Below are 22,951 nucleotides of genomic sequence, written 5' to 3'. Positions count from 1 at the left end.
TAAATGTGGATGAAGTGTCAACGCGCTTTGAGTACCTTGAAGGTAGAAAAGCGCTATACAAGTTCAACCCATCCATCCATCCATTTCCTACCGCTTATTCCCTTTCGGGGTCACGGGGGGTGCTGGCGCCTATCTCAGCTACAATCGGGCGGAAGGCGGGGTACACCCTGGACAAGTCGCCACCTCATCGCAGGGCCAACACAGATAGACAGACAACATTCACACACTAGGGACCATTTAGTGTTGCCAATCAACCTATCCCCATTTATCATTAATTAATTGATGATTGATAAATACAAAAATAAAAACATTTTTGTTTTATTGCATGATTTTGACTTATGATCTAATAATTGTGACTCTTTATCGCATTTTCATGACCTCATTGGGGTATTTATTTATTTTTGTGTGGCTTCCATAACATTGTGCAGGTGTGCCTAATGTTTTGACCGGTGAGTGGCCTTGTTATTTTTTTATTAACCTCCCGCCTCCACTGCAAATTGACGGCCAGCTCGACCAATGGCGTACCGCTGAGCCCTCAAGCCCCGCCGACGCCAGTGAGCGGACCAATCAGCGGTCGCCTCCGCGCGTTCAGCCATTTTGTAAGAAAATGAAGCAAGTGTGCCGCCCCACCTCCGCCTCAGACCTGCAGTTGTTGTCTTGTGCAATGGACGGGTGAGTTCACTACCAGACTGCCTACACACTCCATTTACACCGCAAACTCACTTTTATGGCGGCCACTCGTTGCCATTTGTATGTCCGTCGCGCGTTTGACCGCAAAAGTTGGACTTGAATTACTTTTTTTTTTTTTTTTTGGCGCGTATGTGTTGGACATGCAACAGTTAGCACGGCGGGGCTAGCCTGTTAGCATCCGTCAAGTTTACGCCGAGGGACGCTTTTTTCTTTTTTGTTGGAAAGTACATTTATTTAAAAGACGCCGTTCAAAAGTCGGCGAATGCGGGTGAGAGGAGTTAAAGGAGGTTGTGGGGGAGTAAGAAGTGTTAGGTAGTAAGCGGAGCTAAAGCAACGTGTCTCATTTCCGCCTTGATGTTTGTCACCGAGGGCCATGTTGCACCAACCTGTCTTTAATCAGCGCGTTTTGAACTCCTTGCAATATCAAAGCAGACTTAAGATGACTTTATGACGAAGACGCGTTTTTTTAAAGGGGAACTGCACTTTTGGGGGAATTTTGCCTATCATTCGCAATCCTTTAGAGAGACCGGAAGACAAAAGGTTTTTTTTTTGTTGCTATTTTAACATGGTGGTACAGGGGTTAGTGCAGGGGTCAGCAACCTTTTTGAAACCAACGTCCCACTGGGTTTGAATTTTTCCTTGCCCTTATGTGGGCCTACCGAGGATGTCGTAGTGGTTTGTGGAGCCCTTTGAGACACAAGTGATTTAGGGCTATATAAGTAAACATTGATTGATTCTTGTGTACTAATTAATGCCAAGGGCTACCAGTTTGATACACACTTAAATTGGCTAGTAATAGCCAATTTGCTCAATTTACTAGGGCTGCGAATCTTTGGGTGTCCCACGATTCGATTCAATATCACTCTTGGATCGATTTTTTTCTATTCTCGATTCAATAACGATATTTTTCCGATTCAAAAGGATTCTGTATTCATTCAATACATAGATTTCAGCAGGATCTACCCCAGTCTGCTGACATGCTAGCAGAGTAGTTTTAAAATAAAAAAAAGCTTTGATAATTGTAAAGGACAATGTTTTATCAACTGATTGCAATAATGTAAATTAGTTTTAACTGTTAAACGAACCAAAATACGTCTTATTTTATCTTTGTGCCGCTAGGTGACATCATACGCAAATACGGTGTTAGCTTTCACTGTTATGCTGATGACACCCAACTCTACATGCCCCTAAAGCTGACCAACACGCCGGATTGTAGTCAGCTGGAGACGTGTCTTAATGAAATTAAAACAATGGATGTCCGCTAACGTTTTGCAACTCAACGCCAAAAAAACGGAAATGCTGATTATCGGTCCTGCTAGACACCGACCTCTATTTAATAATACAACTCTAACATTTGACAACCAAACAATTAAACAAGGCGACTCGGTAAAGAATCTGGGTGTTATCTTTGACCCAACTCTCTCCTTTGAGTCACACATTAAAAGCGTTACTAAAACGGCCTTCTTTCATCTCCGTAATATCGCTAAAATTCGCTCCATTCTGTCCACTAAAGACGCTGAGATCATTATCCATGCGTTTGTTACGTCTCGTCTCGATTACTGTAACGTATTATTTTCGGGTCTCCCCATGTCTAGCATTAAAAGATTACAGTTGGTACAAAATTATGGATTGAACTTTCACAGTATCATGTTAGACCCGCTCGACATCCATTGCTTTCCTCCTCTCCAAGGTTCTCATAGTCATCATTGTCACCGACGTCGCACTGGGTGTGAGTTTTCCTTGCCCTTATGTGGGCCTACCGAGGATGTCGTAGTGGTTTGTGCAGCCCTTTGAGACACTAGTGATTTAGGGCTATATAAGTAAACATTGATTGATTGATTTGTGAAAACATTAGGGCAGGGGTAAATAAATACAATTTAAAAAATAGAGGCAGCTCACTGGTAAGTGCTGCTATTTGAGTTATTTTTAGAACAGGCCAGCGGGCGACTCATCTGGTCCTTACGGGCTACCTGGTGCCCGCGGGCAACGCATTGGTGACCCCTGGGTTAGTGTGTCTGCCTCACAATACGAAGGTCCTGAGTAGTCAGGGTTCAATCCCAGGCTCGGGATCTTTCTGTGTTGAGTTTGCATGTTCTCCCCGTGATTGCTATATTATCTACTTTATTGGGTCCACTTTGGTCTGGATTCTCACGGTTATGTTAGATCCACTATGGATTGGACTTTCACAATATCATGTTAGATCCGCTCAACATCCATTGCGTTCGGTACCCTGGTGGGGGGGGGGCACATATGCGGTCTTCTCCAAGGTTTCTCATAGTCATCATTGTCGAGGTCCCACTGGGGTGAGTTTATCCTTGCCCTTATGTGGGCTCTACCAAGGATGTCGTTGTGATTTGTGCAGCCCCTTGGGACACTTGTGATTTATGGCTATATAAATAAACATTGATTGATTGATTGATTGAATGCGTGGGTTCCCACCGGGTACTCCGGCTTCCCCCACCTCCAGAGACATGCACCAGGGGATAGGTTGATTGGCAACACTAAATTGGCCCTAGTGTGTGAATGCTGTCTATCTGTGTTGGCCCTGCGATGAGGTAGCAACTTGTCCAGGGTGTACACCGCCTTCCGCCCGATTGTAGCTGAGATAGGCACCAGCGCCCCCCGCGACTCCGAAGGGAATAAGCGGTAAAAAATGAATGAATGAATTTTAAAATGTACAAATCGTCTCGTTGGTGGCTTACAATGCAGCGAATAGGCAACAATCAATTCTAAAAATGCCTTCCAAAACCGTCAACAATACTTTAATAACCAAACTGCAGCGACATTATTGTAAGAGCGAACCCTCTTTTTCTAGCCTTGTTACACATCGACGGTATTGGCCGTAAAACTACCTACGGAAAGCAATAAGCTAGCTTCTACCTCAACACAAAACGCGTTTGAGCGTTGTAAATCACAAACACCGCGATAGGACCCTGATCTGTACTGACTGAAATACATAAACAATCGTTACGGTATCTGTAAAGTCATGAGTGTTGCATGAATCATGATCAATATAAATTGTAACTCACTCGATGGACAGTCGTCTGTTTGGTCCAGCTAGCCGGGGACATGTTTTTTTTTGTATCTTGGTAAGCACTCCATTTATGTCGAAATATAAGGTAGCTTCTACGTCAACACAAAATGCGTTTGAATTTGTACTAACTGTAGTACATGAACAATATATATATCTGTAAAATCATGGAGTGTTGCATGAATCATAATCAATATAAATTGTAACTTACTCGATGGAATCTGTACTGACAGTAATACTTGAACAATCGTTACGGTATCTGTAAAGTCATGATGTGTTGCATGAATCATGATCAATATAAATTGTAACTCACTCGACCGGTGTTTGTTTGGTCCAGCAAGCCCGGTATGTTTTTTTTTCTCCTATCTGGGTAAGCACTCCATTTATGTGGAAATACCATGGCTTCAATTCCACATTTTGCAGTTTCGAGTCACTGTCTCAGCTTCTGTCTGCTCCAACGTCTCACTCTTCCTTCGTGCTGGCTTCCATAAACAGCAGTTCATCGTCCATATGGAATTCCAGAAGGTTTTGAAATATTTGTGTGTTGGCGAATCTGTCATGATTACAACACACACATGCCTTTGTACCCGGAAGTAGGAGACATATTTGTTGCCAGAGAAGTCAGAAGTGTGCTGCTTTGGAAATGGAAATAAATGTAAAGAGGAATTAGTTCCGGCAATGATTCAAATTAACAAAATATTGTAAACATTGCACATGTTACATATTGTTTTTCCCATGCCTTACTTCAAAATATATATATATACTTGCCGTGTGTGTACGAAGTGTTGGAGGCCTTTGAAGGCTACATCAAAGAATCTTTGACACCCCCCGCCCCCGTCTCCTCGAAAAATACATGTTTTTGTTTCTCATAATGATTGTGAACGATAGGCAAATTTCCCAAAGAATGCTCCTTGTTTTCACCTCATCTCCCCCTCTGTTTGGTCGACAGTGAATGATTTCTGTAGTTTGAAACGTTTTAATTTCCTCGCTGACCAATTTCTTTTTCGATGTGGATTTGATGTCAAAGTTTGCCCAAAGCCTCTCTCTAATCATTTTCTCTTAATTTTCCAACCTTACAGCCGCCTAGACGCTGACTTGTACCCTCTGGGATCCGGCTACGTCCCTGAAATTGAGTAAGGATTTGTTTTATTATCAAATATCATGTGAAAATGACTCAAGTTTCCCCCCAGTTGTAGGGCTGCACGATTTTGAGAAAAATACTTAATTGCAATTTTTCCAAAAATGCGATTTTTGTATTTAATACATTTAAAGGTATAAAACTGAAATTAACAAGTGAAGGAAGACTAGTCACTTTTAGACTGTCAACACATTCTTGTCCCAATGTGCCACACAGGATAATGTGGAATAATTTACTTTAAAATATTTGGCTTTACGCAGACAGACTCTGAGCTTTTGTCTGCTCTTAAACTGAATAAATAAATGATAAAAACTGTACAGTTATTTCTATTGTAATTATGATACACTACAAGTAACCATTTAAAAGGATTTGCACTTTTCCCTTATGACTGTAGAATTGTTTACCATTGTACTGGAATTGGAAGGTAAATACATATAGCTTGAACAAAAAAATGAAATGGGCTCTAATTACTGTTAGCAAAAAAAGTGACTTAAATATTAAAATGGATGGATCTTAAAGTGCAACTATTTTCCCAGTGGAAAATTCAGGTCGGCTGTTGTCTTTTGTTTGTTGCCATCACAGCATTCTTGCTTGTTCATTATTTTTTTTATGATCGTATATTACCCACTCGAGTTAAAGCTGACATATTCCCACAATGGGTAATGCTTGGTAATAATATATACTTTCGCCCAATATTTTATTACCGTACTTCGCAGCACCTCTCACTGGGGAGTAGGGGAGTTGTCCGTACGTGCTTCCTGTGTGTGTATAAAGTAGGCGGTCTCGTTCTCTGCCCACCAACAAAGTTTGTGAATGACTGACTGAAAAGCGGGCCCACTGCATTCAGTTGATTATGCTGTTAAATAAACATGCCTCAGCCTCTTACGGTTATTTATCGAAAAAATTAAAAACCCAGTCTCTTAGGGCTATTTATCACACTAATTAAAACCTCAATGTCGATTAATCGTGCAGCCCCCACACAGTTGTTTGTAAATACTTAAGCAGTCTGGAAAAAGGATGTACCTTTATACACTTTGATAGAATTGCCATTTTAACTGACACCATTGTGCTTCTTTCCCAGGAGTGTCCATGACATATCAGTTGGCACAAAGGTAAGCTTACAATTTTGAGTGTTTTTTGTCTTTGTACCTCTTCTCACACAACAGGGTGCGATTTCATTAAAATGCAGCCATGTGAAATTTCCATAAATGCGGAAATCTTCATTTTTAGACATTAATTTCCCGTTAAAATAGCACTTCCGCATCGAAATGTTCCTCTTTTTTCGTCATAGTCTTTGTATACTAGGGCTGGACAACACGGCCAAAAACTGTTATCACGATATCCGTGTCGGATTTCGGTGTCTTTTGATAATTATTGATGTATTATGTTGATGGAAAATAAGGATCTGGAGAAAAATACATTATTGTAAACATTTTTTATTTCCAATGTAACCTTTCTCTGGATATAAACTGTAAGAAAATGGTGCAAAGTGTGAAAATGTAAACAGAGAATCCGTGTTTAGTGCCAGGAAGTTACATTTGTGGTCTAAGGTGAGCACGCCAAGGTGGTGTGGGATTACCGGTCTTTGTGGGATGAGCGCTTTGCATAATTTACAGACCCCATTGATCTAACTACGATTGGTTGGAAAAAAATCCAAAATAGGGGACTTTTCCGGTTTCATTGATAATTTCTTAGCTCTCTGCAGCACTCGTTTTCAGTTTCTCTTCTCTCTCCATGCAAAGAATCAACCACAAGGCTAGAAAATGACACAACCAAACTCTTCGTTGCTCGGTTACCAGAGAGCGACTGCCTTTGTTCATGCAACCAACCTTGCGTTGACACTTTGTTTCTTCCGCCGAAAAAATGTATTTATAGATTCATATTGATATAGATTTATTATCAAATGTTTTGTGTGATATATTGTTTTATCGCCCAGACCTATCATATGTATCAAAAAAATATATTTTAGTCAGAATTTGTCTTAAAGATTTAAAAAAAAAAATTTGCTATCCTGACATTGTTGAAGATCTGCAAGCATGGAACAATTCACAACCCAAAGTGTCATTTTCAAACATTGACTTGTACAAGTGTAAACTTAGAATGTAGCTTTATTAGAAGCATGTTAGAAGTAACTATACTAACACCACGCTATATGCTGCCTTATGCTCCTCAAGATCTTCATAATTACTGACCTAAACCAAAGTTAAAACATGTCTTTAATGGGATAGTTTGGTTTGAAGAAAAAATGTTTGCCCTGGCATGTTGTAAATCCTGCTACCATAAATTAGAACATAATTATTATTGCTCTGACCCTTCAAAATAACTTTCTTAATTATATCCTAAAGGAAATGGTGCCTCGGGTTACAAGTTCTCCAGTTTGACTTTTTCATGATACAAGCTATCTCTTGGACAATTTTTTAGGCTTTAGGTTGCGAGCAAAACTTATGAGTTACGAGCCTTTCCACCACTAGTTGGCGTAGCGAATGCTACAGTGAACCCCGTAAGAGCCAACTAAAAAAAGCATCCAGTCTTACTTGCTAGTATTAGCTTATAGCTAGAGATTGACATAACTTTTTTTTTTCCAACCATGGGAATGATAGTGGATGATATTCATTGAATTGATCATAGAAGCACAGTAGAAGATACAGTAGAAGTTCACTCTAGTCACTAATACAACTGTAGTCGTATGTTACATGTTGAAATTGTTTAGGGTACTTGTCGTTTGTAGCTAAAGGGTAAGGTTTGCTTGATCTTTAACTAAGTACACCATTTTTGTAAAATTGATTATTAGGAAAACATGTTTTTAATTTGACTTGACCTGTTTAAAATCTGCATACATGATTTATGATGCTCAAATAAGTGTCTCATAAATATCTATTTAACCCTCATTGTCCAATATCCACTCATTACTGTGAACCATTTAGTCAGTGAAATATTTATATCATGGAATGTGCATTAACTCCAAAAATGCACTTATTTATCTATTTGCACTATTTTTTCGATCTATTTCCTTATTTTTTTCTGTTTTCCTTTGCATGTCTTTGCCAGAGAATGAGCTTTTTTAAATCTTTGTCTTTCTGTTTAGTGACCGTATATAAAGCATTCTATTCTATTGTATTCCATCCATACCAAAGTAAAGTTTCCCATTTGCAGCTCAACATTTAAACTTCGGAAATGTAAACAAAAAGGTGATTCATAATTCATGGCCTTGGTGGTCAGTACATGGCGGCTTCTTCTCCCAAGAAAGCAAGTAGTTGGTCTCGTGTCCATGAAGTGTGAGGTGTGGCTCGTCGGCCTTGTGGCTGTTTGGAAACATAGTTTGTAGTTAATTTTGGGTGCTCCTGTGCAGTGGAAAGTCCCACATGTAAGTGTTGTCAATTGTATCATTAAAAACTGACTTGTAGTATCCATTGTTGCTTGGAAGATCACTCGGGGTAGAAATGTGAGCGATTTCAGACAATTTCAGGTCCGACTATGGTTCCACAGCCATTCCTTGACTAAAGGTCTTTGTCTGTTTAAACAAGCTCCCAGGTACACACCCTTGCAGACACAAGCCGCACCCCCTTTCCTTTCAGCCTAACCTGTTTTTCAACAGGAATTGGTGCTCCAGGTTCAAACCATACTGTTTTTTTTAAAGCTACCTTTTTAAAGAGGTTTTAGTGTGCTTTAAATCTCACTACTGCAGCTCTCTGCTTTGCTGGAATCTTATAATTATTCGTCTGGGCAGAGCGTCTGGCATTCCGCGGTCACATTCCAGCACCCCCCCTATCTCCTCCCACCCCCAGTGAGACACCCTGCCCCCTATCCCATTCCCCTCAATGGCAGTTCATGGAAAAAAACATGCCTGTACCTGCGTGCTACTTCTAGATTATTATTTTAATTTTTTTTACTAACTGCCGCCAAATGCTAACCATTGTTTGCTAATCAGATGCAGATGGGTTTTTTTTTTGTATTTAAACATAAGCCAGGTGTCGTGTTTATGAAACAGTAAAAAAAAAAAAAACCTCGTGTACATTCCATTTTGAGTTACTTTTTGCTGCGAGAGGAAGCTGCACATGTTGGGGAAGTGATCATGCATCATGATTACTGAAGGTGGTCATTATTCTGTCAGCGCTCTGAGCTTTAAGAACGATCAAAAAAGTACATACAAATTTAGTACATGCAGTATATCTGTGTCTGAAAACCTACCCTCCATAATGCATTTACTCAAAGCGCCATTTTAAGTTTTTGTTTTATTTTTTAAACACGCCCTGTGGCTATTATTAGAATGAGGAAGTAGAAGAAGAAGAAAAAGAAGAGGAGGAGGAGGGGAAACTAACCATAAAGCAGTAATCATCAAGTCCCATGGAGGGAGTTAACAGAGCCCAGGAAGCAGGCTTGGTCTTGCTCTCTTCCTGTCTTCTGTTCCTGTTGAGCGATTGACTGCCAGGTCCTCAATTTCTCATGACCAGTTTTCAGTGTTTTGACCAACGCCTTTGTTGATATCGCCTTCAATGTACAATGTTCCAATGAGTCCCTGAGTGGTGGCCTCACAGCCTTTGGTTTGTTTGCAATTGTTTACACTGTAAGGGTGGACTGTTGTTTCTCTTGTTGTAGAGATAATGAATAATACAAGAGTTGCGTGGATCCAAAACTCCCAGTCAGCTTCACAAGTTTGGGGAGGAATGCTCATAAACCTGCATGACAGGTTCTTTTTAAAACTCTTGCATGGCTCTTCAAATCCCAGAGAGTCCTAAGGGGTTCCATATGCTTGCGCTCTGTCGTGCAACAATGACCCTAGTTTTATCCGGAACAGGACCTTCATTGTGGGCCCTCCCCCCCCCGCCCGTTGTAGAGCTTATAGTCCACTGAGCCACTTCTTGTGACTGCTGTACTTCATTAAAGCCCAGCCATGTGGACGCCATTGTATGGCGGGGGGGAATCTCCACTATCCTTCCAGTCCAGATGGTCCCACTGTTTATGTTATCTACCTGAGTGGGTGCTTTTGAGTGACTGATGGTGCTCCTTAAGCTAAGGCGTAACTGTTGACTTAAATGCTGTAGTTTATGTAAATATGCTCTGGACAAACCGCATTGGTGGTGGTTTTCAAAATTGTCATCTGTGGTATTCACCGGCATTCTTGTCTCCTGTCGCGGGTGTAGCTTCCTGTTAGAACACACAAACTGTAGTAACCTAGTATCTGATGACAAGCAGAAGTCTTCTCATTGTTACCGGTTTTTGGGGGGGGTCGTGTTTCTTTCTAAAGCATGTTTTCAAGACTTGTGTTACGCCCTGCTTCGCCACACAATGCTGGCCGTAACATGAGCACTGTGCTCCCCACCTGCCCTTCGCTGCATTCATTGGCTGATCCATTTAAAGTGAGCCTTTTTGTTTTCTTTCTCTGCAGAGGGGATCTGACGAACTCTTTTCTTCCTGCATGACCAACGGGCCCTATATCATGAACTCAGGTAGGGAGGTGCCATGGAAGGATGTTTTTTTTTCTTTTCTTTCCCCTCCCCTCTCTCTCTCTCTCTTCCCCCACTGCCTCATTTGAGCGCTCGTCTTGCCTGTGTTATGTGTTGCCATGGCGATCAATCCATTATTCAGGAACGGGTAAGCAATGCCTTTCACTCCCCTGATTGTATCTTCCTCTGTTTTCCCTCGCAGCCAATGGCAACGACAGCAAAAAATTCAAGGGTGAGATTCGCAGCCCCAGTGTTCCGTCACGCGTGGTGCACGTACGCAAGCTGCCCAGCGACATAAACGAGGCTGAGGTCATTGGGCTGGGGTTACCCTTTGGTAAAGTCACCAATCTGCTGATGCTGAAAGGGAAAAACCAGGTAGGGACCAGGTTCTTGCTTGCAGGAGAATCTTAATCTTTTTTTCTTTCCGTTAAATTTAATGTTACAGGCTTATATTAAAGTAGATTTTAGTGTAAGATAAGAACGTGTTTTTTTTTGTTCTGCCTCACAGGCTTTCTTGGAGCTGAACAGTGAGGAGTGTGCTCAAACCATGGTGAGCTACTACTCATCTGTCACCCCTATCATCAGAAACCACCCCATTTATATGCAGTACTCCACCCACAAAGAGCTCAAGACTGACAACTCCCCCAACCAAGTGGTGAGGCCTCCGAATGCTCCTTGCTCTTCATGTTTAATTTAGAACTTGTTTGTGCCTGAAAGTACGCTAAGAAGTTTTTGTCTGTCGGCCTTGTCTCCCTCCCCAGCGTGCCCAGGCAGCTCTGCAGGCGGTCAACGCACTACACGGAGGCGCCATTGGAGGCGGCATGGCCATATCTTCAGATGCAGGCGGCCTCGCAGGCGCTACAGCTCAAAGCCCTGTTCTCAGAGTTATTGTAGAGAACCTCTTCTACCCAGTCACCCTGGAGGTTCTGCACCAGGTACAGTCAGAGTTTTACATTACAGATCAAGTCTGCTTTTGATGGAAGTTTCAACACAAACCATAAATGCACGTCGGTCTTTAACCCGCTGTTCCTACTTTTGCATTGCCTCAGATATTTTCCAAGTTTGGTACGGTGCTGAAGATCATCACTTTCACAAAGAACAACCAGTTTCAGGCTCTCATCCAGTATGCTGACGCCATGACGGCCTATCACTCTAAACTGGTAAGAGTGATGCGACCAAAGCTTGGTTTATGCTTGTGCAATCACTACGACGTCGCTTCTGATGTTGGTATGATTATTTCTGAGTCCTGTGTCCAGGCTCTGCGCGTAGCTTGCATCGAGTCAACTCCGTGAGCTACAATGACACACTTAAGCTTTTTTACGAACAATGGCAATTGCAAAGATACAGTGTTATTAGCGCTAATCCGTGTGTAACTGTCATTACAAATGCTGAGCTGAAATTCACAGAGAAGGCAAGGCGTTCATTATGGCGGGCTGTATACACACAGGAAATGTGCTTTAAAGCCCACCAATCATAACATTGACAGATGTTAAATCGTTTAGATCGCAATAGGGGTTAATGGGCCAGGGGCTATCCTATGTAACATAAACAAGCGCCTCAATACAGAAGCATAAACCAAGTAGTAGTCGAGAAAAAAAATGTCCAGCACAACATACCGTATTTTCCGCAATATATAGAGCGCACCGAAAAACCTCAAATTTTCTCAAAAGCTGACAGTGCGTCTTGAATATGGACCAACATTGAGCCAAAACAGGTCTCGCAACTACGGGAAGCAGCCGCCGACTTCATTTTCCCCCGTAGAAGAACCGCGGGGTGCATGGTGGGATATATGACTGCACGAGGCGTGCCGTTTCATTTCCATTTGTGTGTTTATGTAAAGACCCCGAAATGGCTCCTATTAAGAGACACGCTTACGACACCGAGTTTAAACTCAAGGCGATCAGTCACGCAGTAGAACACGGGAATAGAGAAGAAGCCAGAGAAATTAACATTAAGGAATCAATGGTGCGGAAGTGGAGGAAGCAACAAGATGACCTGCGCCAAGTAAAGGAGACTAAACAAACTCAGAGGGTTGTTGAACAGAGAGCAGCAAGTAGAAGTACAATCACTGTTCGAATGAAGGCAACAGCGCTACCAAGCAAACTTAACATCAATTAATTTAAAGGCGGTGCTTCTTGGTGCTAAAACAGCTGTTTATTCATTTTGGGAGTGAACAGAGTTGTCAGAACGCTCGTTTGTAATCTATTCATAAAGTTTGACTGACCTATCTGACTGTTTTGTTGACATTCCCTTTAGCGCTGCTCCATCTAATGGATGCATAACGTAACCCCGGCCTCTACTGTAGCGTCTATTCTATGCCCCTTATAATGCGGTGCACCTTATAAATATGAACAAAGTTTTAAAATAGGCCATTCATTGACGGTGCGCCTTATAATCCGGAATATACAGTACTTGTTTATAGTTTTCACGCAAAACCCTCTGCTTTTTGTCAGTCTTTGGACGGTCAGAACATCTACAACGCTTGTTGCACCCTGAGAATCAGCTATTCCAAGCTCACCAGCCTGAATGTGAAGTACAACAACGACAAAAGCAGGGACTACACACGCCCCGACCTCCCCACTGCAGATTCTCAGCCCACCCTTGACCACCAAACCATGGCAGCTGCTGCATTTGGTAAGATTGTGTATGTTTTTCAGTGTGTTACTCAAGTCACGTAAACACTGATTTCCTTTCACGACCACAGCACCAGGTTTAATCTCTGCATCTCCATATGGTGGCGCTCATGCATTCCCCCCAGCCTTTGCCATCCAGCAGGCAGGTCTGTGCCCTTCATTCCGTAAGGAGAATCTGTTCAAATGTGTATCGCAACATTGTTGGCTCTGTATTAAGTGACACTTGCAGTGATAATTTTATGTGAAAAAATCTCTAATTGTTCTTTTAGGTCTTGCAATGCCTGGTATTCCCGGCGCCCTGGCATCTCTGGGTGTTGGGCACGGAGGCATGGCAGCAGCAGCGGCCGCCGCCAGTCGCCTCAGCCTGGCCGGCCTCGCTGCTGCAGGGGGGCACAGCGTTCTGTTGGTCAGCAATCTGAACCCTGAGGTCAGTAACACTGGCTAGACTTTTTAAAAGCAGTACAGCCCCACTCTGTTTGCACAGGTTAGAAAGTAGTATTAGACAGGTCCAGTGTCGCCCCCACGTGGCCGTGATGAGACTGCCTGAAGAACGCCATAACTGTTTCGGATTTTTTCTAATTTGTATTTGTGTGCCATCTAGTCCAAAGCACTTCTTTCAGGACTTCTGTTTGACCAAACCTGCTGCATCTTCTGACCTGCCACTTTGCTCACTGTGAATTTTTAAGTTTATTCAATACACTAACTTCTTTTTTTTTTTTTTTTTTTTTTTTTGTAATACACTTGCCATTCCATGTCTTCATTTTTTGTCCATAAGTATGAAATCATTCTTGAGTTGTTTGGAGAGACAATATGACTTTTTTCTTATTCTAATTTGCAGCAATGTTATCAGTCACTCGTGTTTAGTCTTGTCATTACCTTACGGGGGTTGGGACATGAATAATTGAAGGGTAACTTCATAGCATAGTTCAAAACATGTAAATTTAACCTTTAACGTAGTTTGTAACTCCAAAGTACATATTGTCTCTGCCTTTTTCTGTATTTCATTGTTAATCTTTTTTTTTTCTCTTCTGTTTCTTCTAGTGTTCCCATAGTGACAGTGCATTTTAATTTAGCCAGTTCTACTGTCTGAAGCACTACATTCTTTGTGTATACTGACCTTGTTTTTTTTTTACTTCCTTTTTCTCTCTCTCTCTCTCTCCCCCCCCCCCCTCCTTTTTTTGTTTTAAACCCCCACCCCACCCCGCCCCACCTGTACTCTTGCCAACTGACCGCACGCCCCACGACCAATTGTTCCCCTCTGTCCTCCCCTGTTTTTTCTGCTACAACCACCCACCCACCCACCCTTTATCTCCCATGGCCATTGTCCCCCAATTTGGAAACCACCCACAAAAATGACTAATTGACACCTCCCTATTTTTTTTTTGCCCCAACGTCCACAATCACTGCTCATCACCACCACATCAACTCCCTCCTCCTTGTCCTCCATTATTCTCTCCGTGCCTCATGCCTCTCCTTCCACCATGGTACTGTGGCCTTCCTGCGGACCTCGCTGCCTGTGGCCTGCGGACATGTCCCGACTCCACTCCACTGTCCTCCACTCCGCCTATTTTCCCCTGTTACCTCTACCTCCCCCTTTTGGCCCGCTGCTCCCCCTGCTGTCTCTAAAGAGCGTTACGCCACACTGCCTCTTTATTCTTTTCGGTACGTTATCATCCTTTCATCTCCTTTTTTTTATTACTACTGTTACCTGGAAAGGTGGGCATGTCTTGTCTCATGTTGTTGGCTTTGTTTATTTAAACCACTGATGGCTTAGCATCAGGCTAGGTGGGCATAAAAGGGGTTGCTAGCTTTATTTTGGAGATTTGTGTGTGTGTTTGCGTGTGTGCGCGTGTTATCTGTTTTGGTTTATGGAGGCTAAGAGCGCTGCACAGAACAGCAGCATTTATCAGATTTTTCAGTATTTGAGAAATATGTTCTTGTTTATCCTCAAAAGAACAGCTCTCCATAGTGGTAAAACTCCTACTTAAGAAATGTGGCAGGTTCCAAAGCACCACGCACTGTCAAGACAAGTTGGTGTTTTTAGTTAAATGGTTTACGGATTGTTTAGATTTTTTTGAAAATGGGCGATGTGTAGAACTTCCCAAGGTGGCAATGAAACAACGCAGACAAAATCATATGCTGCAGCTTTCGATTTTTGTGCAGTGACTTACCCCCTTCCTTTTGTGTTGGTTTATGCATGTGGAGTTTATTCCTGCATGATTTTACTCGATTCCCCAATTGTACACAAATCAACTTTACGCTAGCAAACAATTAAACTACCGCTTTTTTCATTATCCTTTTTCCCTTTTGATCTGAACTTTTCAAAGCATAACTATTTGTGTTTTTGCAACTATCCTTTCTTAACAAAAGTAGATGACTTAACTACTTGCGTACTGTTTCGGGTTAGTCTTTGAGATTCAACACCAGCACCAATTTAGAATCGCCTCAATCAAGCTCGGGTTTATTCGCTAGCGGATTTGATAGAAAGGCTCTGAGATCTCAATCGTTTTCTGCTGTGATTGGTTGTGTGAGAGACAATTAGTTAACAAAACAACTAAACCCTGCACTCCTCCGCATCTGACACCATGCTCTTTTCCTCCAGGTGTGTATGGCGACGTGATGAGAGTCAAGATCCTGTTCAATAAAAAGGAAAATGCGCTGATCCAGATGTCTGATGGCACCCAGGCTCAGCTAGGTAGCTAACACTTTTTCATCGTGTGCTAACGCTTGGTGCCAGAATGATTTCATCGGGATTGTTTAAATCGCAGAACAAGGTGGTTTTACTATGGCCCCAGAAAACCCCCTTAAAAACTGGATTACTTGTAAGGCATTTCATACGAAAAAGCTGTGAGAGTTAATAACTAATAATGAAAATATATATGAATTAGGGCTGGGCAACGATTAAAAATTTTGATTGAAGTTAATCGCACTATTTCTCCGATTAATCACGATTAACTGCATTGTATACGCAAAGCCCAATAATGAATTCAAAAGTAGTGTGTAGTGCACCTTTATTGGAATATTCTCCCACATGAACAAAAGCGCCAAAACATTTGTTGTGCAAACACAATTTAAATCAGTCCTTGTTAAACAGTAGCAGTTAAACAGCATATTTTATGAAAATCAACTCAAAAAATGTCAATTCAAACATTTAGGCTTATTGCCACTGCCAGGGTATTTAAGTTATCCTGTTTGTTATGGAAAATAAATATAATCTACATACAAATCTCTGAGCCGCAATCATAAGATCCGAAGAGGCAATTTCTGAGGTAACAGCAGAAACATTTTTTTTAATCAGGGATTTTATGTTTAAAAAACTTTTATTATAGGTAGTGGGCTGTTTTAGGGAATTTCTTGATCAAATTATCCGTAGTAGCAATATTAATAATGTTGTGTTTATTCTGCGTAGTGCACTTAAAATAATTATGACCATATCTAGGAATTGATATGATGGGAATTTTCCGATTGTTTGCTTGGTGCTTTGATAAACTGAACACATCATATACATGGTACTATATTGTGATGTTATGAGCCTGGGAATAAAAGAACTACCCTACCCAGCATGCAACAGGAGTGACGCGGTAGCCCGGTATAGGTTGTGTCGCCATGACGGCATCTTGTATGTTGTGATATGCACGCTCTGAAAGTAAACGTTAAGAACTCAGCCAACACTCCTGGTCTGCATTATTCATAAATAGACAGACAACACATATACTCCGCTGCTTCACAGGCCGCTGGATGTAGCCGGCAAAGTATTCCCATGCTAGCTAGCCGGTCTAGCAAGCACGCCTCATTCAGTCCAAAACGGCCCGATCTATCCACATCCAGAATTGTCTGGCGGTCGTAAGTGATCCCGGAGTGACCACGCTGTAAGCCAGCCATGAAATTTGCAGAATTGTCCGGTATTTTTGCCAAATGTTCCATCTTTACCAAGAGCCCCTCCACGCCATCTTGTCAAGAAAAGACGTTAACAAAATAAAAGCATGTAAACAACATACGCAAATGTGCGATAAAATAATTGTCGGCGTTAATAAATTGATGAGTTAACTCATAATTAACGCATTAACTTGCCCACCCCTAATATGAATATATTTTTTTCCCCTAGCCTTTTAATTAGAGTATTTTATCCCGTCTTTCTGAGGTTGGGCATTCACTCCTTGCATAGCCGCAGATTCCTGTTCAAATTACAGATCGACCGATTATCGGCCGGGTCGATTACTGCCGCTGATATTTGGCATTGTGACATACATCATATTGGCCCTTTTTTATTTATTTATTTTTAATAGAACTAAATCAGCAGATAAAATGTATACACATGATGCCAGTATTAAGCGTTTAAAAATATTGTTAGTGAAATAGATAGTAATTACTACTGCAAAAGCTCCAGTCCTTTTGCTTTACATGATAAGTTACCTTTTTGCTGTTAATCTTGTTAATTTAACAATAAAATAACTCATTGTCAATAATTCTCCCAAAGTATGTTTTGATATCAGACATGGCATTTTATTTTAGTTATTGTGAGAATTGTTCTCCGGTCTGCTTTCACTGCGACGCTCAGGCGGCCACACCCCCTTTTCTCTTCTTCTAGTGCAGCGCTGGTCGCCTACGGTACGTGTCCACGCTTAGTTTAATCCGTCAAAAGTACATTTTTGCCAGGAAATCAACTTTTTGTCCTTTGCTAGCGCCTTCCCGGTCGCGATTTGTTTTACGTCTTTGTGAAAAGAACTGACGAGAAGGAGTGAGAAACGCCAGTAGTGTAATGCCCGCAGCTAAAAGCAACTGCGTAAGAACATATAATCGAATATTACGATATAGTCATTTTCTATATTTCACAGAGACAAACCTGCGATATGTTGTTTATATCGATATATCGCCCAGCCCTACCGCCAACAATGAAATGATCCATTTTTATTATCCATTATTTATTTATCATTTTAATAGCTGTAGCAGTTAGCATTCCATGACCCACAATACACTTCTGCCATGACCCTCCTCCGCCGAATTCTTATTGGTTGACTGACGTGTGTGTGACGATTGCTGACATTTTCTTCGTCTCTTCCGCGAATGAGATAAATAATATTATTTTATATTTTACGGTAATGTGTTAATAATTTGACACATAAGTCGCTCCATAATATATGTCGCACCCCCGGCCAAACTGTGGAAAAAAAACTGCGACTTATAGTCCGAAAAATACGGTATTTACCCCACTTGAATTAATTTTCATCCACATAAGTGTGGCGTTGAAAAATGTTATTACGAAAACAAAATTTACTGCCTATTGTGTGCATTTTGGGCAATCAGTAGCCTGAAAAAGCCTCTGTTAATCAATATTGTGCTATTACATGTACAGTAACTTGTAACATTATCTTTGTTATATCACGCATGTGCGATTAAAACAAATATTGTTTCCTGGGCTTTTGGTCAGTGATTGCTACTTTTTAAGCTATCAAATTAACACCCGCACGTCAATGTTTTTGTTGCTAAATAGGTTACTTTTCCCCACCTAAACACTGAAGCAGCAGTTCTCCAAAAGTTCTGTTTGCGTGTGGATGAGAAAAAGAGTGCTGCAGCTTAAAATCCAGCAGAGGGTGCTGTCTCAAAGTTGCGAATGCTTTGACAAGACAAGTCCTAATGTCAGCATTAGGCATTTGCATTTGGGGTTTAAAAAAATAGTCACTTTGTCCATTGTGTTTTCGCTGGGGTTCTTGGACTGAAACACAACTGGATTGTTGATTATAAAACTGCAATTCCACAACTTTCCCACTAGGTAACGCCGTCTGGCTCGCAACCTGCAAAGCTCCAAACACTCATCTAACATGCTCGTGTCGTTTCCTTAGCCATAAGTCACCTCAACGGCCAGCGGCTTCACGGCAGGGCCATCCGTGTGACGGTGTCCAAACACACCACGGTCCAGCTGCCGCGAGAGGGCCAGGAGGACCAGGGCCTGACCAAGGACTTTAGCAACTCCCCACTGCATCGCTTCAAGAAGCCCGGCTCCAAAAATTACTCCAATATCTTCCCGCCCTCCGCGACGCTCCACCTCTCCAACATACCGTGAGTTTTCTTGTTTTTATTCTACAAATGCGAATGTTTCATGTATTGTGCAGATGACGACAAATGCCACATAACTCGTCATGTAGGCCGTCTGTGGTGGAGGAAGAAGACCTCAAGAGGCTTTTTACCAGCTCAGGAGCCACAGTCAAAGCCTTCAAGTTCTTTCAGTAAGTTTTCTTTCTTAGGATTTATTTTTATCTTCCAAGGTTAAGTATTAAGCATCAGCCCTTTTCTCCCCCTCACACAGAAACGATCGCAAGATGGCCTTGATCCAGATGGCCTCGGTGGAGGAGGCCATCGAGTGCCTGATCGAGTTCCACAACCACGATCTGGGGGAGAACCACCACCTTCGCGTGTCCTTCTCCAAGTCCACCATCTGAGTGCCTTTTTTGTCTCCCTCTCGAGGTTTACTGTTTGATTGCGACCTTTCCCCCGCTCTCATTCGGTGAAAATGACACGCTCGTGACTGTTTCCTTGCAGAAAGTTGCTCATACTTCTACAATGTTTAATTCTCCATTACGCTCAGTTTTTTTTGTTTTTTTTTTAATCACTTTTATATGGTATAACAAAAACTATCCCAATTTCTTTAGGTGTCAGTCAGGTAGAATGGTGCTTGGGTGTTAAGGTAATGGACAAACTATTTTGTATACCAGTCAGAAAACCTGCTAAGTTATTTAGGGACACGCTTCTTTACAAGAAAACTGTTTTTAAGGCTTTTATGTTTAGAATATATGTCCAACAAACACACGGGCGCTGATGTAAGCACAAATATGAACGAGGACCCAAGGGCGGTTAAACCAGCTCTTTGGCACCCAAACGAGCTGTTGTGAAGGCGGAGCAACAGTCTGCAATAAAACAGGACACATTTGCGCTAATGAGCTGTCACTTAGAAGACCAAAATGGCCTGAAGACACCATCTATACATACCAGACACACTTCTGCATTCCGTGTGCCTTCGGAGGCTAATTATTATTTGTATTTTTTTTCACTACCCGGACCACGAAAGAAATTCCTCTTTTACTTTTAAAATAGATACTGCTCACCGATTTGCTTCAAGGGATATGTACCACTATGCTGTAGTACTCTTGAGTTGAAGAAGCATAACTATTATCTACTACAGTCTCGTGCCTTACGCCTCCTTTCCCAGCCACACGCCTTAAGCAATCTGGCTTCTGTCAAAAAATTCATTTCTCCCCCCCTTTAGTGAAAGTGGTAAAAGATCTAGTCTAAATACGAATAATGTGTATGCAGAAAGTTCTGAATGTAAGTCATGATAGAGGCCTAACATGCTCTTAGGCGTAAGAGCCACTCACATTCACAGCGCCCTTTGACCTACCTGCAGGTCTCATTTAACCATCCTTATATTCATTTATATGTGGACACATATATTCATTTATCTTTTTTATGTTAGCATTTATCTCTTCTGAACGTATCTGTTAGTAGTGGCCTGTTTGGTTAAACCACAGTGCCTTGACCCCACCCAGTTTGTTTACCTATTTCGTCGGGTGTTGTTCCCCCACACACACCTAAGATTTAGTTTTACCACCAAGCTCAGGTAAATCCTACCTGTGAGAGGGCAGCTGGGAGGCATTTGTCAGTTCGAATCATTTATTTAGTTTAATTTCTCGTGCACTTTGTCCCCTCCCTTTGCGAACCCCTCAAGTGTCACGCGAGTCTTAAGAAAAACGTCACATTCCTCTCAGTGCCTCCCGCACGCTTCTCCACAGCCTTGGACCACTGTATAGTCCCGGAGCGGGCGGGTGTCCGCTCTCTATTTTTCTAAAAAAGACGATTATTATGCATGGTTTAAGAAAAAGCTTCATGTAGCTACAGACGGTTATTGATGTTGTTGTTGTTGTTGTTGAGGACCAAAGGACCTTCTGCGGTTTTGTAGTGTTGGGATTTCTTAAGTTTGTTTCCTCCCCCGCTTACACACATTCCACGACCTGAACGCGTCCTTGATTGCCTCAAAGACACGTACACTGTGGTGCGAGGAAAAAACCCGACGCTAGATTCGGAACCCGCTCACCATTCCCACAAAGTGTAGTCGCTTACATTGTTTAGTTTGTTTAGAGCTTTTAGGTTTGTCCTTTTTATACGGGGCTTGTTGTACAACTCGGGGGCTGCTGGTTGTATATATTCATGTTTTTGTACCACACAATCATTTGGATTATAAAGACTTTACGTTCAAACATGTATATTTTGATAAAACAATACAATATTAAAAAAAGATAAAAAGCTCCACCGGAGCTATCCAAACAAGTCTTTTTTTTCTTTTATTTTTTTTTCTCCTAACAGCGACATTGAAAGTGGTATGAACACAAATGTGTCTCCTTATGTTGCCCGTACCCCTGCCATCCTGTTCTTGTCTCTGCATCTTCTGCTGCCTTCAATAAATCTTTAGTTTGTTCTTTCTTTTATCTGGCCTTATTTGGTTCCTCTGTCTCTCCTTTTTCCTGTGGACCTGACACTGGTTAACATCTTGTAACATTTCCCATCCCGTTTACTACCTTTTTATTTTTTGTTAAGTCTTGCTACATTTCTGGCTCTACTCATCTTTTAAACGGGGACTGCAGGTATTCTGCACTTCATGACAAATTCACCTTATGGATTTTGCAAAAATTAAGTCCTTAAGTCAAGGGGTGTCCAAAATTTTTCCACTGAGGGCCATTTTTTTTTTCCAACTGCACAATATTTGGATGTTTTTTAAACCCTTAAAAGTGTTAAGGTTTGGTAAACGTTGAAAGGGTCTCAATTATAAAAGTCTTATGTTCATATATATATATATTTTTTTCTTAAATCATCAGATCAACTTCAGATGTTTGTACAAACGTACATTTTGTTGTATGCCATAGAAAACATTTTTACCGAATAAGCAGAAAATCTGATTTAAAGTGATCTGAACTTTGAATAGGTCAATAATTCATAGCTTTTTGATAAAAAAAAAAAAAAATTGAGTGGGTTTCAAACAAAAAAAAATCACCATGTTTTGGGGGCCCCACTCGTGTGTAATTTTTTTCACTTTTAATGCTTTAATTCCAACAACTTCAGATGAATCTGGCAATTATATTAACTTTTTTAATGAGTTTTTTTTTTTTTGAATGCACTTTTGTCAAGTAAGACTTTAATTTTGATCAAGTAAACACTAAAATGTGCAATATTTTGAAGTAATTGGAGCCTAGAATAGGTTAAAAAAAATTAAAAACATTGATTCTGATTCCATTAGTTTTTTAACAATGACCTTTAAAAATCCAACAACCTGCTTGGCGTCTTTGTGTTACTGTAAACAATTTCTTGTTACAGTACAACTGTTGGTGCTTTTATTATGTTTGTTTAGTGATGTATTAGTTTAATCTTTATTTGAAGGGACAACACACAGAAACATTAAGCTCAAAGACAGATATGTTCTGTGCCAGATTATAGCTAAATCGCTAATTTCCATCTGCAATCCCTGGCTACCTAAATTAAAGAGATACAAAAATCATGCAATAAAATTGTGACAAAATCATAGCATAATATGCAATCAAATTAAGACAAGTCATTAAATGCCCTTTCATGAACACATACTTAATATACAATACAAGCACACCTCATTTACATCATCACACAAAGACAATACATGCTCTTGTTCACATCTGTCATTTGTAAAAAAACATGATTTTAACAGACACACCTCAAAATTTACAAAAATGCTGTCATGGATAAATATAATACACATTAAGTTGATCCGCCAAACATTGTGGCCACCTTAGTGACCGTGTGAGCATCTTTGATTGCTCCAAAGCCACTTTTTAACTTCAATTTTAAATGAAGAGTAATCTTACTAGAAGGTGTCGCGAGTTGTTAAAAAATTGGCTGCTGGGGCCACACTTTGGACACCCTTGCCTTATAGGACATAAAAGCATTACATTTTATGTCCATAGGTATTAACAATTATATATTTATTGTTCGGGGCCGA

At 41.1% G+C, this 22,951-nt stretch overlaps 1 protein-coding gene across 2 annotated transcripts; it reads left to right on the top strand.

The window, feature by feature from the left end:
- The first annotated feature begins 597 nt into the window (after nt 1–597).
- On the top strand, nt 598–21,413 carry ptbp1a (polypyrimidine tract binding protein 1a). 2 transcript variants are annotated; one of them, XM_061896275.1, is made up of 16 exons: nt 598–672; nt 4,801–4,854; nt 5,941–5,971; nt 10,246–10,306; nt 10,506–10,678; nt 10,812–10,958; nt 11,065–11,238; nt 11,353–11,463; nt 12,757–12,937; nt 13,008–13,082; nt 13,206–13,363; nt 14,565–14,598; nt 15,539–15,631; nt 18,777–18,993; nt 19,080–19,160; nt 19,241–21,413. In XM_061896275.1, the coding sequence occupies exons 1-16, from the start codon at nt 608–610 to the stop codon at nt 19,371–19,373; spliced, it is 1,788 nt and encodes a 595-aa protein (XP_061752259.1). In that variant the 5' UTR covers nt 598–607; the 3' UTR covers nt 19,374–21,413. The 2 variants fall into 2 exon arrangements, with proteins under 2 accessions (XP_061752259.1, XP_061752258.1); XM_061896274.1 differs by having other exon boundaries at nt 13,008–13,100.
- Nucleotides 21,414–22,951: the final 1,538 nt, after the last annotated feature.

The sequence above is a fragment of the Nerophis ophidion genome, linkage group LG03 (assembly GCF_033978795.1).
Source record: "Nerophis ophidion isolate RoL-2023_Sa linkage group LG03, RoL_Noph_v1.0, whole genome shotgun sequence".
NCBI classification, from domain to species: domain Eukaryota; kingdom Metazoa; phylum Chordata; class Actinopteri; order Syngnathiformes; family Syngnathidae; genus Nerophis; species Nerophis ophidion.
This window is presented reverse-complemented; position numbering and strand designations above follow the sequence as displayed.